At 46.7% G+C, this 20,000-nt stretch overlaps 2 protein-coding genes across 5 annotated transcripts in view; one reads left to right on the top strand and one right to left on the bottom strand.

Annotated features, from left to right (window-relative positions):
* dok6 (docking protein 6) overlaps nt 1-1,097 on the top strand; it is a 54,683-nt gene extending 53,586 nt beyond the window's left edge. Inside the window, exon 8 of the mRNA XM_027021402.2 lies at nt 1-1,097. This exon is cut by the window's left edge and continues 1,142 nt beyond it. The gene's annotated coding sequence lies outside the window, so the exon portion shown is untranslated.
* A 90-nt stretch (nt 1,098-1,187) lies between these two features.
* rttn (rotatin) overlaps nt 1,188-20,000 on the bottom strand; it is a 46,058-nt gene continuing 27,245 nt past the window's right edge. For 3 of the 4 annotated variants that reach the window (XM_035526362.1, XM_035526363.1, XM_035526361.1), the window contains 12 exons: nt 18,955-19,105; nt 18,649-18,786; nt 17,953-18,137; nt 17,776-17,881; nt 15,595-15,692; nt 13,800-13,877; nt 13,191-13,317; nt 10,431-10,621; nt 7,660-7,936; nt 6,341-6,444; nt 6,049-6,118; nt 4,900-5,342 (listed from right to left, as the gene is read on the bottom strand). In XM_035526362.1, coding sequence (XP_035382255.1) covers nt 5,266-5,342; nt 6,049-6,118; nt 6,341-6,444; nt 7,660-7,936; nt 10,431-10,621; nt 13,191-13,317; nt 13,800-13,877; nt 15,595-15,692; nt 17,776-17,881; nt 17,953-18,137; nt 18,649-18,786; nt 18,955-19,105 — 1,602 coding nt within the window. In that variant the 3' untranslated portion in view covers nt 4,900-5,265. Of the gene's footprint in view, nt 1,440-1,871; nt 2,019-2,425; nt 2,475-2,907; nt 3,014-3,369; nt 3,736-3,913; nt 4,241-4,899; nt 5,343-6,048; nt 6,119-6,340; nt 6,445-7,659; nt 7,937-10,430; nt 10,622-13,190; nt 13,318-13,799; nt 13,878-15,594; nt 15,693-17,775; nt 17,882-17,952; nt 18,138-18,648; nt 18,787-18,954; nt 19,106-20,000 lie in introns of those variants that run through there. The other variant, XM_035526364.1, reaches the window with a different exon arrangement.

Raw genomic sequence — 20,000 nt, forward strand, 5'->3', positions numbered from 1 at the left:
CAGACCTGATCCAGATCCTTCAGATACTCAGATAGTTAATGTAACTTTGTGGTTTATAAATCAGCTTTCGAGTTCTACAGATATAACTACAGATATTTCAACCTCCCTTGACCTAAGAGTCTGTGTAACATCTGGGGGTACCAAACAGTTACATTAACTTTTCCCTTAAACACCAAAAAAGAAAAGAAAAAATGAAAAATAAGCAAATTCAGATTGAAAAGTTGAAGTGTAACAGCTCAGACCCCTGCGTGTTCTATGTCCATGTTACACAAACACACAGCAGTACACATGCAGCCAAAAGATCATCAGCTACTGGAGACTATAATGTTATGTTTTGCTTATTTACTTGTCCAGTACGTCCTGTGTTCAGCTAAGGGGGTTGAAGTTAATGAGTGAACACTAATGAGCTCAACCTCAGCCCTGTACCAGAGAACAGCTACTGGGAGGTCTGAAGGCAGGGTACGATTGTGGGATCTGACTGTGGGGGCTGACCATACGCTCTAAAGGTCTGCTCTGGATAAAGACAGGAACGAGCAGTAAAACTAGAATACATTCGCAGACTTCACAACTGAACTTCAAGACAACATCTGTTCAGGGGCCGACATTTTTCATGAATTTCCTGTATTTTTGTTTTTGTGTCCATCACAGCCCCATGTACATTTTCTTTTGCTCTTTACAAAACAACATTCCTTTTGTCTAGCAAGATTTCCTGTCTAACAGTGTGATCGAGTTGGTTGTACTGGAACTTTAGAACTCCACGGTCTGTTCCGGGCTCCTCCCGGGTCAGATGCCGTTTGGAGAAAAATACCTCTGTTGTCTCTCCTGGGCTTTGGAATTTTATTACGGTGTGCAAAGATATGAGTTGTTTGTTCGAGCCTCAACTTTTCTCTTCTTACTGTCTTACTGCTGTTCTCACACACAATGGAATCCTGTCCGGTATACATTAACTTTCACATAAGAAAATAAAACGAATGTGTTCGTCTATACAACAGGGCTTTGGGATGTACCTGCAAGGTTCTTTACGCTGTGTGCATTGTTTTTTTGTGCATCATACATTTTCCATTTTTTAATGTAAATTAAATGATTTATGTGAATGATCTTTTCATCTGTTCATTGTCCAGAGAGCTTAAATGAACACAATTCATTTTTATTCTTCTAACTACACCTATAATTCATGAAAGCAGGCATTGTGGTAACAAAAGACTTTTATTTCCTAAGAATTCATCAAAAAGAGTTTTTGTTAAGCTTGTACCGTGAAAGACACCCACGATGAAACAGTCCACACAGTCATAAGTTAAAGTCAACAACAGTTTTGTTCAGATGAACACAAACAAGTCTACAGAACTTCTTCCAGCAGTGATGCTGTAATCCACAGATGTCTCCCATTGTGACCTCTGAGCAGAGCGACTGCTGGGCCTTCAGAGTTTGTTTCTCCAGTTCTGTATTCAAAAAAGCATGCACAGCATCCTGGAATGAGCTGGACTGTTTCTCAACTGACCTCATCTACGCTGCACTTCCTCGGCCAAAATCACGCCCTTACCAGCGTCAGTCAATCGTGATTGTGTGAGAGATGTAATGCACCAGGAGGGCAGAAATGTGTTTATCTGCGCGGTGTAACGTGTGTATGTCCAACCTCTAGTGACATGATTCAGCATGCTTTCAGGAACATCATTAATCCAGCAATAGTGATGATGATAACGAAGGTGGTGGTGATTAGACGCGAGCTGTTCCTCTCCTCTCCACTTTCATGTGGCCGTGGTGGCGTTAGCTTGGGTTAGGGGTTAATGGTGCTCTGATACGGATCAGCTCCTCGCCCGAAGTTGCGGGCATTTGGAAAAACGCCACCACATCAAAGAACAAAACAAACAAACCCGGAAGCGCAGCAAGGATCACCGTTTCCGTCTGCCGTGCCCCCTCGCTGCGTAGAAGTTGGCGTAAATTGGGCTCTGATTTCTCTGCTTCCTGCCACTTTGTGCCATCTTGTCATACACAGCTTGCTCACCTTTGTAAAGTTTCTGCTGTTAGAGGCAAAAACACACAAGCAGACGTGAGGACCCAGACAGGGCCTCAGCGGGGGCCCGCTTTGTGACACGGGGACTTTTCACCGAGCTACGGAGATGCTCCTGTGCTCAAAGTTTAAGGGCCCCTTTTTCCCCCCCAACATCCTGTTTATTGTAGAAATATATTAGAAATTTCAACGTGTCAAAATAATATTTAATGCTGTTTGGTTAATGAGATGAGAAAGGACAGACAGGGAAGCATGTCAGAAATGAACAGAAATATTATTATTATTATTATTATTATTATTATTATAGTGCTGAAAATGATAACCCTCTTTATTAAAAAAAAAAAATGTATAGTGGCACTGCGCTACTTTAGTGTTGTGGTTTTTGCTCAGCCAATCACAGCTTTCTTAAGCCCTTACCCGTCTTTTAGCAGGATCTAGCTGTATCCTGTACGCCTCCCTCCTCCTCCTGGGGAGACAGAGTAGGGGGTGTTGTAAACGTGTGTGTGTGTGTGTGTGTGTGTGTCTCTCTCAGCCCGGCACCGTGGACACAGGAAACTTTAGTGTGTCAGTGTCCGTGAAGTCTCGGCCACGGTGCTTTGCTATGGTCAAAACAAGGACAGTTCACAGCCAACACTGGAGAAGCCTTAGACACAACATGGAGGGTTCACACATTGAGACGTTAAAATCACAACACCAAGACAGTGTTTATATTTCCAAGTCTCGCTGTTATGTCCTGCCAAATGATGGAAGGGACCGATGGGATGTACCAAAGTGAAAGTGATTTTACTATCATTAGTCTTGTGTTTACTATCATTGGTCTTGTGTTTACTATCATTAGTCTTGTGTTGGTCACTCATTTAGGTGTTTTTGTCGCTCCACAGCGTCATTAAATAATTTACCTGTTCAACTGCCTGAGGAAAAGAGCCACACTCATCAGAACCACAACCACAACCACTGCAGCTCCTCCGATGAATAAATACGTCTGGCGGTAAAGATCGCTGGACCCTGAAACAGGAGACACACAGAGATATTCCAGGAGAAGGTTGTGATTAATCCCTGTGGCACAAACTTCTTGTTTCCTTCTTGTGCATGTATGTGATGTCAACATAGGAACTACTCAGAGGAACAAGAGAAACCTGGCCGTAACTACGCAGAAGAACCTTCTAACCTTCATTCCAAGCTATAACTGCCTTGTCACTTTTGTGTGCACTCTTGTATGCAACTGAGTCTAAACAGTTTAGATTTGTGCAGCTTGTCACAGACTATATCAAGCAATTCCTACTTCACTTTAGTCAAGTTTAAGACCACACAGCACCTTATTAGAACAAAAAGATTAAGGCCGACACTGAACAGTCTCCAACCTCGGCTGGGAAAGACGGTGAGCAGGATGGTGCTGGCGTAACTGTCGTTGTTGGTGCTGATGTGACAGCGGTACATCCCTCCGTCCTCCTGAGAAACAGGGTGTAGGTGCAGACTGACGTTGGCTGTGTCACTGCAGGTCACACTGCCCCTGCTCACAAACTCCCGGAGCTCTACACTACCCTGGTGAACGCTGCACACAGCTAGAACCTGTCCACGAACATCACCACCCTCTCGAACCTTGAGCCTCTCCATGGTGACCCCATTTACAGGGTCGTTACGCACATGCAGACATCTGAGGGTCAAGTTGTCATTCTCCGAGACAGTGAGCTCACTGTCGGGATGGATGGACGTGGTGGCAGAGATTACTGGAGATAAAAAGAAGAAAAACTTCATTAAACCACCTTCAAATTAAAATGATTTAGTGAATTTTCCTGCAAAGATCTACAATAAGGTCCCTGATCCACAGTAAAATAGTAAAGAACTTCCAAACCTCGTTCCACCTGCCTTCTAAAACCCAACAGGCTGGCTAGATGTGGTTTTCACCTTGCTTTTCTACCAATGTGTCTTTGGTCCATGATCCCTCTGGAAATGCCTGCAGAGAGCAGCTATACAGACCCACGTCCTTGTCGGTCACATTCCTTATGGAGATGCTTCCGTCCATGGGAGAGGCTTTGAGGAACTCCACCCTGCCGTCGTACATCTTGGCGAAGTGAGCGCCGTATTCTGGGTGGTAGATCGCCAGAAGCTCTTTGTCAGGCTGCTTAATCCAGGAGACCATGCTCAGCTTCCCGGTCCAGGGGCACAGACAGTCCAGCACCATGCCGTCCTGAAGCCACACACTGCTCCCCGAGGCCCTGACCTGCTCAGAGACTGAAGGAATTGTTCAGTGTGGCTACTCAAATGCTACTCAGTCATAGTCACAGGGTGACCGCTCCTGGCACACAGCACAGAGAGGAGGTAGACAGGCTAGTTTGGTAAACTCATGAAACCAGGGAAAAATGATGGGGGAACTAAAATTATTTTAAGAAAATTCACCTCTCCAGTGGAAGCTCAGTTTATAATTTATTTATTAGTTTAATTACTTATTACATGTTTTTTTTAAAATAGCATCTAAGAATGAAAGATCTGTAAAAGCCAAAACATCATCATCATCTAATTATCACATCAGCACCCTGAGATGAAACTCTTCATCTTCTGATGTTGATTTTAAACAAACTTGTACATAAACTTGGTCCATTTACATAACATACAGATCACGTTTTTTGGGGGGGTTTTGGGGTTTTTTTTGGGGGGTGATCTTTAAATAATAAATAAAAAACGAATAACTAATTAAACAGATAAAAAGAAGTACAGTACCTTTGAGAAACGGCAGAGAAATCACAAGTACCAAGAAGTACCAGCAGTCCTTTGGCACTGCGTCCATACTTTTGCGCTCAGAGACACTGAATGCTGCATTGATCACTGGAGAGACGTGTACCACTGCTTCCTGTGTGCATGAGCACGACAGACAATGGCTGGGCTAATGAAAGTGGTGCATTTCCGGTGGGCGTGGCCCTGCCTGCTATGTGAGCTCCGCTGCAGGTCATGAAGTAGTGTTGGAGAAAGCAAACCACAGATGGATCTCGCATGTGCCACCACCTGGTCTGCTTCCAGGTTTATACAAATACCCTTCAAGTGTGATAGTGCTTCAGACCTACGCCATGTGGAAAAATTACTACTACTACTGAATGAGCTAAAAATAATACACATTTTATTTTATAATAGAAATACAGCAAGCATGATTCAAGTTTAATAGCATTACAACTCGATGCCTTCTGTCTTAATAAACTGGCAAGAAAAAGACAAATGAAAAGTTGAAATTCACAATCATTTACACTTTCTACAAACTCTAACAGTCAAGTGCTTAGAAGTTGAGTGAGGTGTGCTAGACATTTGAGCAAATAGACGTCCTCCTCACTCTTCTGCTCAGCGTCTGTTAAAAAAACACAAAACACATCAAACACCTGAGCGCGTACCTCTCTTAGATCGGACACGCTGAGCGCGTACCTCTCTTAGATCGGACACGCTGAGCGCGTACCTCTCTTAGATCGGACACGCTGAACGCGTACCTCTCTTAGATCGGACACGCTGAGCGCGTACCTCTCTTAGATCGGACACGCTGAGCGCGTACCTCTCTTAGATCGGACACGCTGAGCGCGTACCTCTTAGATCGGACACGCTGAGCGCGTACCTCTTAGATCGGACACGCTGAGCGCGTACCTCTCTTAGATCGGACACGCTGAACGCGTACCTCTCTTAGATCGGACACGCTGAACGCGTACCTCTCTTAGATCGGACACGCTGAGCGTGTACCTCTCTTAGATCACACACTGAACACGTACCTCTCTTACTGAACGCGTACCTCTCTTAGATCGGACACGCTGAGCGCGTACCTCTCTTAGATCAGACACGCTGAGCGCGTAACTCTCTTAGATCAGACACACTGAGCGCGTGCCTCTCTTAGATCAGACACACTGAGCGCGTGCCTCTTAGATCAGACACACTGAGCGCGTGCCTCTCTTAGATCAGACACACTGAGCGCGTGCCTCTCTTAGATCAGACACACTGAGCGCGTACCTCTATTAGATCAGACACACTGAGCACGTACCTCTCTTAGATCAGACACACTGAGCGCGTACCTCTCTTAGCCAGGGCATAGGCCTCGGTCACCTTCAGCTGGACAGATGGACACTTCAGTGTTGCCGTTGCCTTTGCAGGGACGATAATACGCAGGATTAAAAGTAATCTAACCCTCATAACTCACCAGTGGATTAAAACAGTGGGAAAAGTCCCCCAAATGCACACTTTTAAAATTGTTTTCAAAATATTTCAAATTGACTAAACATAAAGTACACTCCCAAGGATTTGGCAACCCATCTCAGGCACCGGTGCTGTTAGCAATGTTGTCATGGAGATGGATGAGAGGGATACCTTGTGATTGTTGTGGAGCAAAGCCCACAGAGCAGATGATCCAATAGCACGGGCGTCTGCTGACCGACTGTCCAGACACGACAACAACATGTCCACAGCCTTATCTGAGGGCCAACGAAGAAACATCACCATGGTCACTTACATTTACACCTACGTTTACGTTTACATTTACATTTTCGGCATTTAGCAGACGCTCTTATCCAGAGCGACTTACAAAAGTGCTTTGTCATTTCCTCATAGAATACAACCTAGTAGTACAGTACAGTAGGTTAGAATTAAACATACCAATGACCTAGAATACTGTAGAATACAGGGTGATGCTGATGACTAAAAGTGTGGAATACATAAGGTCTACAACAGACAACAATCAGTGCAATAAACAATAAGTACTAGAGTTAGTCAACATAGAAGCAAGGTCAGTGGTTATTTAAATATTCCACAAATAGATGGGTCTACAGTGTGTTACACACAAACCCAGGCAGCAGACTGAGGTGTCAGGGTCCAGTAGTCATCAGGGTATTTCACAGTACATAAGAACAGTGTTCTCAGTAGAAGGCTAGAAAACATGAATTGAGCTTTTGACATTCTGCAATGTGAAACATGTTGGTTTGGAGGAACCAAAACAAGCAACTCCACATCCACACAATAAACCCTTTAACTTCAGTAGGATTAGTGAATTTGGAGGGAAGTTGATAGGAACAGTGTAAGCCAACACCACAAAAACCTGCACACACATATGCAAGATTTTAAAACACTGTATTGGTTAGATTGACTATACAGTGCATTAAACTCAATAACAATTCTTTGATTCATTAAATGAACACGACCAATCAGTATTAGCGCCCCCCCTCACTGTTTCTATGGAAACTGACTGATGCATTCTGTGAAAGTACTAAAGTCACCTGGGAGTTTGAGCATAATAACTGAATCAATTGATAATATTGAATTTGAAAAACTCACCCTAACAGGAACAAGCCCTTTCTTCAGCTCCAAACCCTGTTTCTGCCCCAGCCCTGACCTGTTTCTGCCCCAACCCTGACATGTTTCTTGCCCCAACCCTGACCTGTTTCTGCCCCAACCCTGACCTGTTTCTGCCCCAACCCTGACCTGTTTCTGCCCCAACCCTGACCTGTTTCTTGCCCCAACCCTACCCTGCTTCCTTTGCCAAACTTTAACCATAACCTTGGTCATCAGGAGAGAAAGAGAGAAAGAGCCACTAATCATTCGTTCCTAATCAAGTTTGGGTGTCCCCGATATGTCTCCTCCCTCAGCATGGACATGTTTCTCAGCAGTAATACAGAGACACAGGATGACTGTACCACAGGCCAGCACTCTGGGTTTGCTGGCGGAACAGAAGCAGAGGTTGTGCAGGATCAGAAGGGCGGTGGGTCTGGGATCTGCTGCCGTGACCCGGGCCAGATCTGCCAGGAGCTCCACGAACCCACGCTGCGTCACAATCATGTGCTGGCCGTCCTCGCTGTAGGACACACTGAGGAGCAGGTGCAGCCAGTGGGACACCGTCACGGACGCAGGGCTGCCTGCCTTCCTGCTCACCCGTGGCACACGCACAGTCAGGAAATGATGCAGGAAGTTGCTCTAAGAGGAGAACGCAAAGGGAAAAGAACTTAATGTAGGTTAGCAGGTATTAAAGTCATCAGGCACACACTGGGTCGGATTCAGAAAACCTGATGGTAACTACACCACACCACACAAAGTGCGCAACATGGTATTTAATTATTACTCATAAAGTTACCGTGGCAATAATTAGTCCATCAGTGTCAACTTAAAGCTGCACTAAGTTCAAAAGCCAATCAAATAACTTTGTTAACATGGTGCTCTCTGTTAACTTCACATTCAATCTGGCAATGCGTTTTATGAATTTGGCCCATTTCATGAATTTGGTCTTTAGCACACGTAGCTGAGCTTCAAAACTGGAATTATTCCCACTGGACACCACGGAGGCCAGCATCCGGACACGGCCAGGTGGACAAGTCGCTCCACACACCAGTCAATTCCCAGCTGTCTGCTCCTACAGTCTCAGTAAAAGACTTCAACGATCCTTGAACACCCTGATGTTACTCCCCAACACCACATGACCAAATATCAGCAAAGTCATACGACATGGGGACAGACCTGTGCTAGTGTCAATGGTGTCTGCAGGCATCCCCAAGTCAGATTTAATATATTTAAAGACTTTTTAATTCTACCCTGATTGAAAATAATTTTGAATAACTCAAAGAAATATTATATTGGAAACGGCCATTGAGGAACAAATGCTTTCATACTAAAGTTGAAGGTGCATGGTTTTGTAGAGAGGCATAAGAACAATGAATAAACCAAATGGGCAGGAATCTGACAAAATCTGACAGAAAAAATCTAAACTAGATAAACTGTGCAGACATTGTACAACAACGATATCACGACATCAAAAGCAATGAATACAGTTCCATGTACACGATCCTTTCTTATGGTAGTTTACTAACTAGCATTAGCATAGCTAATGAGCTGTTACACTTTACTGTATTTCTCAGAGGATTTTCAGCCATATTCACAAAATAGCTAAATAACTACACAATTACAGAGTGAAACGTTGAGATAGACATGTAAGATTAATCGGTATGACTAGAATTTCCAGTCTAGATCCAACACACACACACACACACACACACACACACACACACACACACACACACACACACACACACACACACACACACACACACACACACACACATATATATATGCGCACCTCATCTCGAGGTTATTCATATGAGTAGCTAGTTAGCTACTATTTATCCAACACCACCTCAGCTGTGAGAAAACATTGCCTCTGACAATATATCCAAACTTCTAACAAAATGTCAGGTTTCCAGTGTAGAAATATTAATAAGTCATGGTAATAAACTGTTTTAAAAATGTCAGGTGTTTAAGTAAATTTCTCTTCTGATGGTGAACAAGCTTGGCAAATGATCCCAGCTGTCTTCTCCTCATGCAGTGAAGAGAATATCTTCTCCCACCATAGCTTAAATATGGAAACAAACTTATGACACAAATCTCTTAAACAATATCACAGTGTGGTAGGTCACTTTCACTAGGCAGGTTCACAATGTCATTTTCAGTAAGAAGTCGTCGGATTTATAGTCAGTGTTTGGGCAACTGAGACTAACCATGTTAGTCATAGGAATTTCACTTTTTTATACAAAGCAAAGCAAAAAATTTCAGACAGAAATTTAAGGCAATGAAATACTTAAATACACGCTCAGGTTAGCACTCACGCTCAGGTTAGCACTCACGCTCAGGTTAGCACTCACGCTCAGGTTAGCACTCACGATCAGGTTAACACTCACGCTCAGGTTAGCACTCACGCTCAGGTTAGCACTCACGCTCAGGTTAGCACTCACGCTCAGGTTAACACTCACGCTCAGGTTAGCACTCACGCTCAGGTTAGCACTCACGATCAGGTTAACACTCACGCTCAGGTTAGCACTCACGCTCAGGTTAACACTCACGCTCAGGTTAGCACTCACGCTCAGGTTAGCACTCACGCTCAGGTTAGCAGTGTTCTTAGGCAGAGCCACAAAAGCTACACAGACAGAACCAACACATCATTGCTGCCTGTTGACTGGAGGACCCATTGAGGCATCACAGACAGAGCTGACAGCTGATAGTTGAATCATCACTGAAAACCCTCATTAATGCCAGATTCAGTGGAAGTCAAATGGAACAGTCCAACACACACACACACACACACACACAGGAGCGGGCTGGGGAACAGAGTGATGTGCAACGACCCGAACAGCTGAGAGGAGACTGAGAGCTCAGAATGGCTGGTGGCATGGCCAGTCTAGTTAAACCTGTATGCACAAACATGCTAATGTGTGGAGGACTCCTGTAAAGCCTTGTGGTGTCCTCGGTGTTGATCGTCCTCACAGGCTAGATCACACGATAACTGGAGAGCAGGACAGTATCATTCCTGACCCAGCACACATCAGTGACTAATCCAGCCTTTTCATGAGCTGGGTTAGGTAAACACAATCCTGGTCCCTGGAGCTGGACCAGACGACAGGCTGCAGGGAGCCTACGTGCTCACCTTCTGAAGCAGGCCTCTGGAGTCTCTGGAGACAGCCAGGTTGGCCAGCAGGGAGAAGGCCAGACTGTGCACAGAGCCGCTGTCAGGCGGCCGCTGAGATGCCAGCTTCATGACCCCCTGCATCAGAGAACTCAGAACCACTGGCCTGGGAAGAGCAGCGTGAGTGGTGGTACCGCACACGGCCCTGCACGCTGAGAGAGAGGGAGAGCGAGAAAGAGGGAGAAATGAAGAGAGAGAGAAAGAGAGTAAAAAAGAAAATGGGAGAGGGAGAGAGAGAGAGAGAGAAAGGGAGCGAGACAGCGAGAGATAATATTTAACATCCTTTCGTTAGAAACTGCTCGCTCACTCACACACTGGTCCCATGTTTTCCTTTGCTGTTGGTAAAGATGATTTCACCACTTAAGTTACTCCACAACAATCTCTCACACCACCCAACAACATCTGCCACTCAATTATAACATGAGTCTCCCAGCAAAGACAAATAACAGACACAGAAAGACATACACATAAATATATATATACACACACACACACACACATAAATATATATATAGATACACACACATATATATATATATATATATATATATATATACATACACACATATATATAAATAAAATATATACACACACACACACATAAATAAATATCTATATACACACAAATATATATATATATATTTATTTGTGTGTGTGCGCATATATATATATATATATGATTTCTATGGCACAAACAATAAAAAATCAGACAATAAAAAGCAATAAGAAGAGACAGTGATGTCAGAGGCAGCTGGATGGCGGAGTAGTGTAAGGCCTCTCTAAGTCTACTTGCACCTTCATACTGACAGGTTAAAGACAATTAATCCTATCTATAAAATCACACCACCACCTATCACTCTAAAAATACCTTTAGGAGGAGAGAGAGAGAGAGATGTTAATGCTCGATGAAGTGTCATTCTAGCAGTCACGCACATCTAGAAGTTTGGAAACTTAATAAGAAATCAAAAGGCATCATAGGTCTTTTAGGCAATGACTGCTTCCCCCTCCCACACACGCTATAAATACACGCGAGAGCTTTCACAACAGGACGGCTTTACCCTGGATGACGCAAATCCTGCTTTAAGAAGGTAGATTAGATTCATATAAAGGCCTGATTATGTCACAGCGTTAATGAGTGTTGATGTAACTACTGACTAGCTGCATGCACGTGGGTAGAAGAAAACCATGATAATGATAGACATTACTGTTCCAGGAAGAGGAGTTTACGACTCCTACGGGGGTCTGGAGCAGTACGAGAGGAAGACCAGAGCAGCACAGGTCACACACACATGCCAAACACACAGGAAGGAGAGAAAAACAAACGAAACAAAAAGAAAATGAAAGAAAGCAGGAAAAACCCACTGGTTCGGTTAATTGCAGAATTGCGGGTGTGATGCCACATCCTGTCTAAGGATGAGATGCACACGGAGCTGATAGCAGGTCAGCGTGGTCTCTGCACAAAGACTGCAGGTGCGCACACACACACACACACACACACACACACCCTGCCATCCTCCCTAGGTGTAAGCAACTTCACACAGACACCACCATTCACACGTCACACACCTGTCAAATCTCTGTGATGACAAAGGCCTGAATAAATACAGTGGATCATTACATTATTAAGCACAAACCAGCGATGCAGTGACTATGTAAACATGCATGTTTCGGTTTTAAACTGCCAGCTTTAGACAAATGACTTAAAACTTCACGGCTGCCATCCTTGATGTCCGAGCTGTAGCGGCACCACCCCACAGCTCTGCTCCTACTGTAGCCCCGTCACTTGACCAGTGCTGGACTTGGACTCCGCTAACCGGGGATGTTGCAGTAGGCACACACAGCCCAATCTGTACAAACTCTGCCCATTTTAACTTTCAATCTCCCTCATTTATATTTTTCTTTTCTAATATCGCACCAGATTTTGTGGCATCTTCTTCTTTAACACCACTCTAACCCCACTCTCCTCCACACAAACCCCACCCCCTCCAACCCCACCCTACTCCACAGAAACCCCACCCCCTCCAACCCCACCCTACTCCACACATACCCCACCCCCTCCAACCCCTCCCTCCTCCACACAAACCCCACCCCCTCCAACCCCACCCTACTCCACAGAAACCCCACCCCCTCCAACCCCACCCTACTCCACACATACCCCACCCCCTCCAACCCCTCCCTACTCCACACATACCCCACGCCCTCCAACCCCACCCTACTCCACACATACCCCACCCACGCCAACCCCACTCTCCTCCACACAAACCCCACCCCCTCCAACCCCACCCTCCTCCACACAAACCCCACCCCCTCCAACCCCACCCTACTCCACAGAAACCCCACCCCCTCCAACCCCACCCTACTCCACACATACCCCACCCCCTCCAACCCCTCCTTCCTCCACACAAATCCCACGCCCTCCAACCCCTCCCTCCTCCACACAAACCCCACCCACGCCAACCCCTCCCTCCTCCACACAAACCCCACCCCTCCAACCCCTCCCTCCTCCACACAAACCCCACCCCTCCAACCCCTCCCTCCTCCACACATACCCCACCCCCTCAACCCCTCCCTCCTCCACACATACCCCACCCCCTCCAACCCCTCCCTCCTCCACACAAATCCCACGCCCTCCAACCCCTCCCTCCTCCACACAAACCCCACCCCCTCCAACCCCTCCCTCCTCCGTCCTGCCCCACCCTTGCCCATGTCTCATTGTCTCACCTGTGCTGCAGTTGGCCGTGTAGACGCACAGCAGCTCCAGTGCTGGGGTCATGACCTGGTCGTGCAGCACAAGCCAGGGCCAGAGAGCCAGCAGCACAGCAGCCATCCGGAGCTCTGTCGCCACCTCCTGGTAGGGAGGGCACACGCAATTACAGTCAGTCACAAATTATAGTGATCTTGTAACACTGTTCAGAATACACTGGCTGGTAAAACAACTAAATCTACAACGTTTAGGTCATAGAATTACATTTTCAAATATTTACATTTACATATTATTACAGAAAAAAAGTTTGAAGAAAGTGGGCTGGCAGTGCCGGCAGGTTACATACAGATCACTAACACCCTTGCATTGCCATGGAAACGCTTGGAATTTCAGACAGGATCGGCATTTCTGCCAGAATCACTGCTACAGTTCCTCCCAAGAGTGTCGGAGAGCAAACATAAAATGACAGTGACTCTGGTACCGTTAAACGGGTTTGCGAGCTTTGCTTCCAAATGATCTTGACTCATACCGACTTAACAGGCGCTGGACAGAAACAGCAAAGCCTTCTGGGATACCACCAACCGACCCCAAACTGTGAGAGTTCAAGACATGGAGCGGCTACGTACTTTACATCTCTGATGTCTGTACAGACAGTTCCTCAGGAGCTCAAGGACCATCCTGAGTTCCTTCAAGCTGGCCTCTTCCTGTTAACACACAAACAGATTATGACTGAAACTAATTACCACAAAGGGAAGTCGGTACAGTTATACGGTGATTTTCTGGATTATGAACGCCGTTTGTTATTCGGTATCCATTGTTGGGAAAGAAAAGCACAATTAACTACACGTGGGCACACGGGCAGCACCAACGCGGAGACGTTGAACAGAATTTCAGTCACACACACCAGCTCCACACTGCCCTAAGCAAGGTGGCTCTCTGAGTTCACACTGGCATAAAGTTTTGTAAACTGTATAACCTCTTAGAGCGTCGGCGGTGGGTTGTTTTATGTTTACTGTTTCAAATGTGGTACCGCAGTGCTGAAAGGGAGGGGCTCGTCTGCATTGAGTTTCTGACTGTTCTGGAACGAAGGCTCTGTTCTCAGTTTCACGAAGCCAATCCTGGTGAAATCCCCACTGCCAAGCGGTGACTTTGTTTACCCATGGCTCCAAATGTCGGACAAGCTCGGCACTTTTCCCTAACTCACTTTAGCACACACTCTCAGCAGCAAGAGCAAGAAACAGCAGCTGTTGAGTTTTCAGAATGCTGCCAGAATTAGGCCTGCCTTCAGCTCATCAGGGATTCACTGGTGTGTTTGTGTGTGTGTGTGTGTGTGTGTGTGTGTCGTGCATGTGTGTGTTGCTACTAGTATGGCTGTTTATTGTGACTAATGTAAACTATGCTGATGAAATTTCACCTTGCGGTTGGTTTATTGATTTTTCTTGATTGAGCTCTGTGGTTCTCACACACACACACACACCAGCAGCTTCCTGGGGACAGGAGTGGAGCTGATATAACACACACACACACACACACACACACACACACACACACACTCATTTTTATGCACCGCTAGGCATAACAGATCAAATACATTTCTGCAGCCTTTTGCAAAGTTCTTTTTTATAATGTAATAACAAACATACTTTATTTTATCCAGTAACCAAATAAAGAGAAAAGGTTTTTAAGGGCTCTAAAAAATGTTTGAATGTTTGACAGCTTGAATGTCCAATAAAAAATCTTGTTGTAAAGGTGTCTCTTGGTCTGGTGCGGAACACGGGCGACTGTCGTACGTCTGAACTCCTCTGTAACTCCCTCGAGCATTTTTGCATGCGTGAGAGCAGAACGGCAGGCTAAGAGAAGTGGGCTGGGTTAAGAAAGAGTGATGTACTGAAATTTCTAAATGCAAGTGAAAACAGGAACCTGGAAGCTGTGTTGTGGAAAAGGGTTGCATTTCATAAACAGTAATCAATACAGCACTATCTCTGTAACCTCAGTGCCCAGGTTGCCCTCCGATCCTGGAGCATGTATATGTTTGTGTTCTGTGTGTATGAACCCATAGGGTTTGGACATGCACTCCTAAGGAAGAGGAAGTAACTGGGAGGGTTTGTAGGGGTGATCAAAATTCTCATGAACCCTGGGAGTGATTCCAGATTTACATATCCAAGCATCTGAATGTTATTTATAGACACACCCTTCAGAGTGTGAGACTGCGTGTCAATCCTGTATGTGAGTATACAAAGTGTTTGTGTGCGTGTGGCTCAGCTCTGGCAGAAGTGGTATCCACGCCTACCCGCGGAAGAAATCACAGCCCTTGAAGTGCGGAAGCAATGCGTGGCTGTGGATCTTGACACCTACTCGCCATCTACCTGAAACTCTCTGGCCTTCACACGGCAGGTGCTTTGCTGGTGGAAAGTTCTGTACCTTTTTCTTATGTGCGGCTTTGCAGGGTTTCAGAGACTCCAGTTGAAGCTGTGAATGGATGGTCTTCATCTTCTCCACACATGCATCAAGGAAGCCAGCTGGAGAGGAGAGGAAGGGATGAGGACGCGATGAGTGACAGCTGCAACAGGCGGGGGAGTTGCCTCACTACCCAAGGCCTTAATATACATGTGTAATTACATTACGTGAGCTAATCCACGCTCATAAAAGACTAAACATTCGCCCATGTTAAACCACTGCTCCTGCATGTGGGGATCTATCCCCAACCTCAACCACAACCCCAACCCCAACCCTAACCCCATCACAAACTACAACCCTAACCCCAACCCTAACACTAACCCTAACACTAACTAATTGCACATCTGCTCCACACCTTACTGACCCACTTGGACAAAGGGAGGGGTAATTATGTTAAAATGCTGTTTGTAGACTACAGTTCAGCATTTCACACCATCATCCCCTCCAGACTAGCAAGTTGGCGGATCTAGGACTGCATCCATCCCTGTGTGACTGGATCTCCAACTTCCTAACAGACAGACCACAATCAGTACGGGTGGGCAACTGCGCCTCATCCACCCTCACCCTCAGCACTGGAGCTCCTCAGGGTTGTGTCCTAAGCCCCCTGCTCTACTCACTGTACACCTACGACTGCACAGCCACTTCCAGCTCCACCATCATTGTCAAGTTTGCTGACGATACCGTCGTCACGGGCCTGATCTCAGACAACGATGAGAGGGCCTACCTGGAGGAGATTAAACACCTAGAAAACTGGTGCCAGGAAAATAATCTCCTCCTGAACATCAGCAAGACAAAGCAGCTGATTGTGGACTGCAGCAAGAAGCAGGAGCAGCACTACCAACCTGTGAGGATCAATGGAACCACGGTGGAGACAGTAGACAGTTTCAGGTACCTTGGAGTTGACATCTCGCAGGACCTGTCCTGGTCCCGCCACACCAACTCCCTGGCAAAGAAGGCTTGTCAGCGTTTTTACCACCTCAGACGCCCAAGAGACTTCAGACTGCCCTCCAAGGTGCTGCGAAACCTCTACACCTGCACTATCCAGAGCATCCTCATGGGGAACATCACAGTCTGGTTTGGGAATAGCACCAAGCAGGACAGACAAGCACTCCAAAGGGTAGTGCGTTCAGCAGAGCGCATCACTCACACGGAACTTCCTGACCTGCAGACTATCTATTACAAGCAGTGCCAGACCAAGGCCAGGAGAATTGTGAAGGACCCCACCCATCCCAACAACAGGCTCTTCTCTCTGTTGAGGTCAGGGAAGTGCTTTGGCTCCTTGAAGACCAACACAGAGAGACTGAAGAGGAGCTTCTTTCCGCAGGCCATTCGGGCCCTGAATCAGGGCAACTGATGAACTGTGGGGACAACTATGTGTATGATGTCCACAATAACATCATAAAAAAATTTGTAAAAACTGAATTGTAAAAAAATCTGGAAATTGTACATTGTATATATGCATATTATACATTCCCTCTTCATCCATCATAACATATTTATTTATTCACTAAACCGCATCCATTTCCATTTCCATCTCTCCTCGGCTCAGACAGAGCAGTTACAAAAAGCGATTCACTGCCAATTATACCATGTATATACCACTATGTTCGTGACAAATAAACTTTGAATTTTGAACCTAATGCTTTTTTCTACCTCTAGGTGACATACTTAAACACTCACACACTCACACAGCTAGTTTCCACTGCTACACTGATGACACTCAGCTATATGTCTCAGCCAAACCAGAGGACATGCTTCAACTTAGAATTATTGAGGAACGCATAAAGGACGTCAGACACTGGATGTTGAGGAACTTTCTCACTTAATCCTGACAGAACAGAGGTGCTTCTATTAAACCCAGAGACAGCGAGGTCCTCACTCTTTAATTACTCAGTGAACCTCAATGGTCTCCCAATCACATCTTCTCTAACTGTTAAAGATCCCAGTCTCTTGTTCGAAGCTCAAGTAAACAATATTTCTAGGACCGCCTTTACCTCCTATCTTAAGTAAAGGTGTAGATCTGGGGGTCCATGGCATTGAGAGCTATGGTAAACTGGGATGGCGTGGCCCTGGGGAAACAGAGCTTGGTGGGGGGGGTGGCCCTGGGGGAACAGCATGGAGGGGGGCGTGGCCCTGGGGGAACACCTTTGCTGGCGTAGGTCTGTGCAGTGTGGCTGCAGGCCAGAAGAGACACAAGGGCTCTGCTGATGACCTTCTTCAGAGGATCCTGGAACTGGGTCTTCTCAAATTTCTGTGTGGAGCAGAAGGAAATGTTACATGAGCCGTGGAGACTGTGCGTGTGTCTGTGCGTGCGTGACCTACCTCCAGCAGTAAGTCACACAGTTCCTCTCCCGTCTGAGCATTCAGAGCTGTGGTGAGCGGAGGGGCATGCTCCTCACCATACATACGCCTCCCCTTCACCTCCTCACACAACAGCACACACAGGAAGTGCAGTGAGGTCATGCAGAGCGCCGTGTCACCGTCACGCATGCCCACGCGGACGGAGTCTGAGGAGGGACAGACAGAGAGCAGGAGCAGCTCGGAAAGGTTCAGAGACCTTCAGCATTCTCTGTCCTCCAGACGTCAAATGTGAGCGAAGGACAAACACACACTGAGAACTTCACCAGGACTTCATCTCACCATCAGTGAGAGTGCAGCACCACACCTGCTCTAGAAGACCAACACTCCCTGCAGCATTAAAGTAGCCCACTACCTCCCACTACTTCCCTCTCTCCCTCTCTCTCCCTCACCCCCCCTCTCTCTCTCTCTCCCCCTCTCCCCCCCCTCTCTCCCCCTCTCTCTCCCCCTCCCTCCCTTTCTCCATCCCCAGACAATGAGCCATCACTCCTCTGCCTGCAAAATTCTCTGTCCTTCTCTCCATGAATCTCTTCTGCAGGGGGTTTGTGTAAGTCCTGGCCTCCTCCCCTACACTGTGGCCTCATTCATCCCTCGCTCCCATTTTCATGATGCCGGTGATCTGCGTGTGTGTGTGTGTGTGTGTGTGTGCGTGTGGGGCACCTGAGATGCGGTGCCAGTGTTTCCCCAGAGAGGCGCAGACAGCCGGAGCCGCAGCAGCGGAGTGTCTGCGCAGCAACGTCACCAACAGAGACAACACATCAGTCCAGGTGGAGAGCACAGCACCTCGGGTGCACACGTCTGGAGACACACACACACACATAAAAACACACATACACACGCATGCGCACGGTCTGACAGTGAGTGTGGATCTACTCTCTGTGTGGATATTCTGTTTAGTTACATTAAAACACTAAACACTTGTATTTTCACATGGGTGCGGGTGTGGCGTGGTCCGTGGCCATTTACCCAAGTCTGTGACGGCCAATGTGAGCACTGATAGCAGGCGAGGGAGCAGGGCTTGTAGCAGGTCTGCCTGGGAGAAGACCTCCTGTGTCTGCAGAGCTGCACACCGTAGAAGTTTACACACACTTCCCACGTAATACACACAGCCCAGCACCTGGAGGCAGGCAGTACGATGAAACACAAAGAGTGAGGGGGAGGATGAGCAAGTGTGAGTGTGTGAGTGTGTGTGTGTGTGAGCGTGTGTGCGCGTGTGTGTGTGTGTGTGAGAGTGTGCGTGTGTGTGTGTGTGTGTATGTGTGTGCGTGTGTGTGTGTATGTGTGTGCGTGTGTGAGTGTGTGTGTGCATGAGTGTGTGTATGTGTGTGTGAGTGAATGTGTGTGTGTGAGAGTGTGTGTGTGTGAGAGTGTGTGTGTGTGTGTGTGAGTGAGTGAGAGAGAGAGGGAGGGAAAGAGTGTGACATTCAGAAAATGTCCTGTGATTAAAAAACACCACACACAAGATAGGTTTTCAGAGAAACAGGATATTCAGACAGAGGTTTTATATACACACACATGCACACATAAATACATTTATGGCATTTAGCTGACACTTTTATTCAAAGCAACTTACAATTATGACAGTACAACTTGAGTAACTGAAGGTTAAGGGTCTTGCTCAGGGGCCCAACAGTGACAACTTTGTTGTGTGTGCGGTGTGTGTGTGCGTGAATGTGTGTGAGGTGTGTGTGTGTGGTGTGTGGTGTGTGGGTGTGCACGTGCATGCGTGCGCATATGTGTGTGTGCGTGTGTGTGAGGTGTGTGTATGCGTGCATGTGTGTTGTGTGCGCCCGCATGCGTGTGCATGTCTGTGCGTGTGGTATGTGTGGTGTGTATGTGCACGCACCGCACGCACGCACATACACACCACACACACACCACACACACCGCACGCACGCACATACACACCACACACACCGCACGCAGGCACATACACACCACACACACCGCACGCACGCACATACACACCACACACACCGCACGCAGGCACATACACACCACACACATCTCCC

The sequence above is a fragment of the Electrophorus electricus genome, chromosome 5 (assembly GCF_013358815.1).
Source record: "Electrophorus electricus isolate fEleEle1 chromosome 5, fEleEle1.pri, whole genome shotgun sequence".
Taxonomy (NCBI): Eukaryota; Metazoa; Chordata; class Actinopteri; order Gymnotiformes; family Gymnotidae; genus Electrophorus; species Electrophorus electricus.